Source organism: Strix uralensis, chromosome 23 (assembly GCF_047716275.1).
Source record: "Strix uralensis isolate ZFMK-TIS-50842 chromosome 23, bStrUra1, whole genome shotgun sequence".
NCBI classification, from domain to species: domain Eukaryota; kingdom Metazoa; phylum Chordata; class Aves; order Strigiformes; family Strigidae; genus Strix; species Strix uralensis.
This window is the reverse complement of record NC_133994.1, coordinates 1,016,577-1,024,633: the sequence shown is the minus strand read 5'-3', so window position 1 is coordinate 1,024,633 and position 8,057 is coordinate 1,016,577. Positions and strand designations below refer to the sequence as shown.

The window sequence follows — 8,057 nt, the reverse complement described above, 5'->3', positions numbered from 1 at the left end:
ACGCGCAGTTCCGTGGCGGCGGGAAGATGGCGGGCGCGGTGCCGGAGCAGCTGCGGCCTTTCCGCCTGCGCGGGTGCGGCAGCCCCCAGAAGTTCGGGGTGGCGGCCGGGAGCCTGCGCGGGCTGCTGCGGAAGGGCTGCCGGCTGCTGCAGGTGCGGGCCGGGGGCCGAGGCGCGGGGCTGAGGCGGCGGGCCCGCCCGCCTCTCACCCGCCCGGGGGGCAGCTTCCCTTGCCAGGCAGCCGCCTCTGCCTCTACGAGGACGGGACGGAGCTGACCGAGAGCTACTTCCGCGCCCTGCCGCCGCAGACGGAGCTGGTGCTGCTGGGCCCCGGGGAGACCTGGCGGGGCTGTGAGTGCGCCGGCGGCGGGCGGGAGGGGGAGCGGGAACAACCGGCGGCGGGGGAGAGCCCGGGCCCGGCCGCGGCCCCTCAGCCGGCGCCTCCTCGCCCGCCGCAGGTGCCAGCGATATCGAGCGGTTCCTGGCCGCCCTCTCCACGCAGAGGGACGCGGTGGTGGCCGCGGCGCGGCAGCTGCTCTCGGACGAGCGGGCCCCCCGGAGGCAGAAGCTGCTGGCGGATCTGCTGCACAACCTGAGCGAGAACATCCTGGCCGAGGACAGGCAGGAGGACGGGAAGTGGTTCGAAGGTAGCTCTGCGCCCGCGGGAGCTGCCTGGGGGCGCCGGGTCGCTTCTGTCAGTTTTACTGTGCTTGAAGAAAACTCGTGTAAAAATCTGGGAGTCCTCCTGGCTGGTGCGAGTCGGTGCCTGGCCAGGGGATTAGCTACCACTTGCATGAGCCCGCGTTTTTAAGTTTCTTTAAAATATTTGCATATTTAGTATCAGAAAATGCTAAAAACCCAGTGTTCCCTATTGCTCTATCCAAGATCGCTCAGGAATATGTTTTTCCCCGTTAACATAGGTCTGCGTTTGCAATCTTGTAACAGTTTGCTAATAATATATTGATAGCTGGCACGTATCAGCCAGCTCAGCTTTATGTTTTATTTGTACTTCCTTTGCAAGATCCCCCTCCCATTCCAAGTCCTTGCTGCAGTTCTTCCTGAACAATCTGGTTTTAACAATCTCACAGTGTTCTGTGTGTATGCATATTAAGGAGAAATGTTTAACAACTATAATATCAGCTACTGCTCTCGCAGCAGATGCTCTGCGTGGTCCTTTTAAGTGCTAACAGCAGGGTAGTCTTCAACCAGTAAAATAAAAATGGGAAAGAAAAAAAATCTGTGCATACTGAGTTTGTGAAAAGAAGGGATAAATACCCAGCTAGGCAGAGGCGCAGCACTTAAAGTACCAAGTTCCAACGCAGTCTAAATCCCTTTAGGTCTAGAGTCTCGTTTCAAGAACAAATCAAGCTACATGCGATACAGTTGTGAAAGCAGAATACGAAGCTACATGAAAGAGGTAAAAGTTTCTGTTGAAATAACTTATTTTCAAGGTAAAAGTAATTCTGTGACCATATACATATAAAATGCTTTTACAGTGCAAGTGTAGAAGAGAGCCTCAGGCTGCTACAGCCACCAAGGAATGATTGTTGGTTTTTTTCCCCCTCCTCTAGGTTAGTGGTTCTATTTCAACTGTTCATCCTACTGCAAGAGATGCGTATAAAAGGATCATTGACCTGATGTCAGATAAACTGAGATCTGTGAAATATAACGGGTGCTACTTTGACAGAAGAGAGGAGGAGGCAGTCCGGCTGTGCACTGCGGAGGGCTGGTTCTCTTGTCAGGTAAGTTCAGCCCTTTCTGAAGCAGAGTCTTGGTCCCAGCAAGCCATGGCCGACTTGTATGACATCAGAGGAGGGAAATGGTCCCTTGGAAGCTGGCGTCGTGCTTGGGTCTGTCTTCGGCTGGCTGGGGGAGGAGCGGTACGCCTGTGGCTGCAGCCGTCTTGTTTTCCAGGGACCTTTTGATAGAGATGACTGCCCCTCTAAGCACTCCATCAACCCCTACAGTAACAGGGAGAGCAGAATCCTCTTCAGTACCTGGAATCTCGATCACATGTACGTACAAAGTATTCATCCAGACTTACCTGCTTCATGCCCTTTGTCTTAGGAAGGAAAGGTGCAGCCATCGAGTCCTTACCCCCCTGCTGCGCAGTTAGTGCTTGGTGATAAAAGATGCTTGGGTGCTGCAGCTGTTCCTGGTAACATAAAATCCCCAAGACAGATGATAATGCTGTCTCATTAGCTGCTTTGCTTCCGTTCAGATTTTCTTTGTACGGAAACATACCCCTCCTCACGACATTATCCTTTGTAAAGACTCCTCTCGAGCAGAAACCCGCAGACCCATTTTCAGGCGTTGAGCACTTGAGGCAAACAGGACTTGCTAACCTAATTTCCTCAGGGAAAAAAAAAACAAACATAAATCTAGTTATGGTGAAAGAATTCAAATTCTGCCTGGCTCTAAAAGCAAGATGGAGACTTAATTATTATGAAAAGCTTTTGATGGCAATATTGTTTTCTCCTTTGTGTACTGAAGAATAGAGAAGAAGCGTGCTGTTGTCCCAGAACTGGCAGAAGCGGTCAAAACACGAGGTGGACGAGAAGTGAACTGGGAATACTTCTATCAGCTGCTGTTTACCGTGGACAATTTAAAACTTGTGCATATTGCTTGCCATAAGAAAACCAATCATAATCTCAGCTGTGACAAAACTAAAATTTACAGAAAAAGGAAGCAAAACCACAAGATTTCATAGTGCTATCTCTGAAAGTGACTTCTGCTTTTTTCGAAATCACGTCACACGGTATCATTTTTAAATAGCTCTGGTTTCTTAAACAAAAACTTATTTAGGAGTCCCTGGTAAATCAGCTGCACTCTCGCAACACGTACATTCATATCATGCCTAATTCTGCTCTCCTGCCTTCTCACTATGAGCCTTCCTTAGATCACACTGCGATAAAATACAGCTGTGAGTATAAAAACGAGGCCAGAGGCTGACACGGATGACACCCTCCCATCCTCCTTGCAATGACAAACGTAGGCCCAAAACCCACCGTGCACAGCAACGAAATTTAGACAAAAGATATCTTAGAAACTCCTCTGGGGGGACTTGTAGATTCATATTTCTCTGAACGTGAAGCCAAAGAAAGAATACTTTAGGATAATTCTGCTCTGTGCCTTTTCCAGGTGGCCAAGGGCTGTATCTCAGGTGTGCCAAAGGGTGATTCAGGGGCAGAGCCGCTGGCTCTTCTGTACCAAAATACCTGCACCCGGCCCTGGCCCCTCTCCTGCTGCTCGTCTCTTAGAGGAGCGAGGCCATGGCATAGCTTTGCTTTTACCACCTTATTCTTTGTCATCTTTCCTATTGATTTCTCTCAAAGTTTCTGCCTCTTTTGCTCGAAGCAGTACAAGCAATGTTACTGTATAATAATCGTGTTTACCTGGTGCTTTAGAGGATATTGCTTTGGCAAAACACTTCTACCTCAGGTAACAAAATACAAATCAATTTTTACTTGAATTTTGTTTTTAAAATAACAGCTGATAGCAACTGAACTTTTAGGGACTGTCAGTGTGAACAATCTGAGGTTTTTTTTAAATAAAAAAATTGCCACCATCTTCTCTGTGTGTATGTGGAAGCAGAGGCGCAGGAGTAGTTAATCAGGTGTAAGACAGCGTGGCTGAGCGCAGGGAGCCGTGTTTGCAGATGAAGCACCAGTTACTGCTCTCTAAGTAACCTCACTCACCTGGAGGGAAGAGCCCTTGTCATCCCTGCTGTCACTGGGCCTCTTTCTTACCCGGGCAAATCCAGGCAGTCCCCACAGAACTGCATTCAGGCAGCATTGCTGTGTGAGCCAGAACTGAGCAGGTCTTAGAAATGCAGCAGCTTTGCTACAGAGAGTGTTGATTCACTTTTAAACAACAAACTCAATCCCCCTCCCAGACATTTCAATATGAAAAGTAAGTAGGTGCATTTTAAACACGGGATTTCTAGTGCCAGTGCACGGAATCGATCCTTGCAGGCTGCCTCGCTGAACACACCCAGCAGCAGCCAAGGTGGAAACGTGCTCCGCGCTGTTTAGACATCGGGGGAAGCATCACAGCTCGGATTCTGATGACAAACACGATGTCATCTGTACGGCCTGCTTCCTGCCAACTGAAAATCACCATTTTACACAGCGCTGAAACTAAAATGAATGTGTGTGAAGACATTTGCTAGAAAGAGACGGTAGCAAATATGGCATTTAAGGAAAGCTGGGAGAGCTACTTCAAGATGGAGTTGTGCTGAAAACCATGAATATGCTATTAAAAAATTAGATTTTTCTGTGTTACAGAATTAAGAGTGAAAAGGAGCCAAGAAATATCGTTGACAGAAACAATGCATCAGCTGGAGTGGAAATGTGAATAAATTAACATGTCATGCATATGCAATTTGTTTGGCTTACAACTTTTGAATGTTTAACAGGCTATAGCTGTAGAAATTAATATTTATTTAAACCATCTGCTGATAACATTTTCTCTGTATTTTTAGAAATGTAGAAGAAACTATTTATAACAATAAAGATGTGGAAGCTTATTGCATAATCACACTTTCAAAGAAGTATTATCATAAACATTGGGTGAGTTAACAGTTCCTAAAACCATCAGAGGTTGCTCATTATTTTCTAAAAATGCAGGCCAAAATAACAAATTTGGTGGACTATCCCATACCCTCAGCAATCAATACTCGTTCATGTACTGAGTCCTGCACTGAGAGATTTTATTCCTCCTTTATCACCACCAGTATATTTGTTTACAAACCTCCTATTCATAACTCTTGGCAGTTAATTGAAAATACTGCACGAGCTGCGTTACACAACTGTTAGAACAGGCAGTGCTCGTGGCGGGTCTGGGGGAAGAGGGAAGCAGTCAGCTTCACGTGGTGGGGGTGGTTCAGAGGACTGATGTGCAATAAAAATGTATTTAACTTCAGAGATTAACACCACTGAACCCACACTGACATCCGCGTGTTTGGTTTTGCCAGCAGAACTGCGTTTTAGAAGTGTAATTGGTTCTGGTTTAGATGTAAACAGTGCGACACAACTGATGGGGCAGAGGCCAGGTGGACAACTGGCTGCATTACTAACTGGGTGCCACAGTGGCTGCCATCACAGAATTAAAAGGACTTTGCTCTAACATGCTTTTCTTGGCTATTTAAATAAAAAAATAGGAGTGAGACAAAGTGTTCACCCTAGGTAAGGACTCAAATTTATAAAAAAGCAGTAAGAAACTTCTATTTTCCCTGTTTTTTTCCTAAATATTAGTGGTAATATGATAAACTACAATTTATTTTCAAATCACTGAAAATTCAGTCAGTCTTTGCCCCAGATAACTGTGGGAGAATACTGTATCTCCCAGCTGCAGAAAAACAAACTCTACCAGTTCTGAGAAAAGGCAAACACAGACACCTTCTGTTAGTGCCACAGCCAACCATCATACGTGGTTGCAAAGAAAAAAAAGGTTTAATTTGTTTACAGTTTGTTGTTAGACAACATCCTCTTCCTCCTCCTCCTCATCTTCCTTTGCAATGAAATGTATGTAGCTTTCTGAATTCTCGCCTGCTCATCATTGTGCTTGGGAGTGCAACTGGTGGGAGATCCTTTCAGAAAAAGAGAAAATCGTTACGGAAGGTCTGTTGCAGCAAATGGCAGACCTCCTACCTCCCCACCAGGTCACATCCCTCCACACCTGATGCATCAGGCACCAACACACGCCTCTTCACTTGGAAGCGGTGGCGTAAAGCTGTAGCTAGAGCAGAGGAGCTTCCCTGAACCAGTCCCAGCAGATGGTCAAAGCGAGGGCTGGCGTTCCTTCTGCCAGCTTCAGAAGGTTCAGGGAGGCTGAAGTGCTCCACAAGTGAATCCTCCCTGCTCCCGCTAAAACCGTGACTCCTGCTAATGACCAATCCTCATGAAATACTGAAAAGAAGGCGGCATCACTTGCCTGAAGTTATGCGATGTTAAAGGCAGACCTGGGATTTGAATTTAAAGCTCTGGCCCTTGATCAGTCCAAAAGGAGAGGTGGCCAGAAACATTTCCATTCCAAAGAATTACAATAATCACGATTAAGAACCAATATCCAGTGAAAAAGTATTTTGACAGAATAACACTGTATCTTTATGAGTAAAAATATGTATCCTATGGAATTGGAATAATTAAACAAGACGGATTTCACATCTGAAATTAACTTGCCTTGGCAATTAATTTAATCTCTGAGACAATTCTATCTAGGATACAGGGATACAACTCCAGATATCTGCCAATACTGGTCAAGTTTGCCTACAATTCTGAGGCTAGCCCACTTGTTTGAAGATGCGAGACCGATGTGGAACAGAACTGAATTTGTAGAGTGAACAGTGTCATCATCTTACCTGTATAAACTCGACATCTCCAAAGAACCGGTCCACTGGCATTGCCTGGTTGCTGTCTTCATCCAAGAAAGCACTACTGTCTAGCCGTGTCGTCTTCGTCGGGAGATCTGCATCCTCCAAGCTAGACCCACCTGAAAGTACACTCTCAGCTGCTCTCCACTGCTGACTTCATTGTGCACATTTTCATCACTGTCCATTTCTGATGGAGCGCTGCTTGATTTCACAGCACGTGGTCTGAGAGAAATACTACGTTCCTCCTCCTGTTTGTCTTCATTAGTCTCTGAAATGCTTTCAGCTTTTTTCTGTTGAATTATATTGCAGTCTCCTGGATCTTCTGAACATCGATCTCCTTCAGATGTTTTAGGCGTTTCCCCCAAGGCAGCACGGTTTTCACTTCCACATGTAAGTCCTTCTAGTTCTGATTTTACTAGACTCTTTTTTTCACATTTTAGCCTCTTTGAGGGTCGTCTGTCAGCCACTTTGCATGAAGAACACTGTTAGGAAAAAAAAACAAAACCAAAGACCTTAAAGCTTACTTGAAATAAGGAAAAGTAAAATCACCATATCTTTTTAGTTGCAAGGCTGGATGTGGAACCTTGATCCAAAGCAGCATTGCTAAGAAAAATGGTTAGTAGAAAGTGCACATGAAAAGACGAGGAGCAGATAGCGTACACTAAACCGCAACGTACAGTCCATCACCAGTGGAAAGCCACTTCTCAAAGCATAAACGAGCCCAGTACACAGCTAATCACCATTTTCCTATTTTCTTAGGGATGCTGTAGATGGCAATTAATGTGGCAGAATGGACTATCACCTGCTACAGCAAAGCATCCTGCGGCTGGCTAGTGGCTCAGCAAACAGCCTGCCGCCGGCCTTCAGGCAGTAACGAACCCCAGAGCTGGCCCTGTGGCACACTAACACGCTTCTGCACACAGGCGGGAAGGTAGGAAAGGCGAAGAATTGCCGGGAGACTTTAATTCCCTCCTGGTGACGCTTAGTTTGGAGCTGTTCGTAACGAGCCGCACCCCCGCCACTGTTCTGGCCGCCCCGGCCCCGGTCCCGGTCCCCTCCTTCCTACCAGGCTCGGGGGCCGGCCCGCTTCACGTGGCAGCGGGCGGCCGGCAGCGCGTCCCCGGCGGGCTGAGCAGAGGCGGTTGCCGGGCGCCGGCCCTCCGAGGACCCCTTCACACAGCGCCCGGTGGGCCGCTGCCGCCCGGGGAGCGCCGGGCCGCGGGTCCCCGTGCGGCCCCGGCCCCGCTCCGCTCCGCGCCCGCCCGCCCGCCGCGCAGCCCGCCGCCATGTTGGGGAGAACGCGGGAGCTCGCGCTCGCCATCTTGTGGAGCCGCTCGCCTCAGGGGCAGCCGGGCCGTGCCACCCCCGGCCTTGCGATCCCTTCTCTTGCCATCCCCGGCCTTGCCATCCCTTCTCTTGCCATACCTTCTCTTGCCGAGGAGAAGGGAGGCCTTGTCCTGGCTTGCTGGTGTGGCAAGATGGGGCCAGGGCGAGGACCCCGTCTCAAACTGTGGCAAACGGGGCGGCCAACCCCAGGCCCATCACACAGAGCCAGACCCTGCCTTGGCCCACAGGCAGAGTTAATTAAAATTAACTTTAGCAAAGTGAAAACAGAGGAGATTTGCCTCCAGATCTCCCTGATGGGCTGCTGCCCGGGGAATAAAACCAAACAAATTCTGCCTGAT

At 48.3% G+C, this 8,057-nt stretch overlaps 2 protein-coding genes across 3 annotated transcripts; one reads left to right on the top strand and one right to left on the bottom strand.

The window, feature by feature from the left end:
• The first annotated feature begins 18 nt into the window (after nt 1–18).
• On the top strand, nt 19–4,535 carry DFFB (DNA fragmentation factor subunit beta). 2 transcript variants are annotated; one of them, XM_074892814.1, is made up of 7 exons: nt 19–152; nt 224–350; nt 458–646; nt 1,337–1,416; nt 1,571–1,741; nt 1,914–2,014; nt 2,493–4,535. In XM_074892814.1, the coding sequence occupies exons 1-7, from the start codon at nt 27–29 to the stop codon at nt 2,707–2,709; spliced, it is 1,011 nt and encodes a 336-aa protein (XP_074748915.1). In that variant the 5' UTR covers nt 19–26; the 3' UTR covers nt 2,710–4,535. The 2 variants fall into 2 exon arrangements, with proteins under 2 accessions (XP_074748915.1, XP_074748916.1); XM_074892815.1 differs by having other exon boundaries at nt 224–365; nt 434–646.
• Nucleotides 4,536–4,672: 137 nt separating this feature from the next.
• On the bottom strand, nt 4,673–7,693 carry C23H1orf174 (chromosome 23 C1orf174 homolog). Its single transcript, XM_074893328.1, is given in 5 exon segments — nt 4,673–5,528; nt 5,530–5,589; nt 6,361–6,509; nt 6,512–6,854; nt 7,439–7,693. Coding segments are annotated over 5 exon segments (861 nt in total). The 3' UTR covers nt 4,673–5,474.
• Nucleotides 7,694–8,057: the final 364 nt, after the last annotated feature.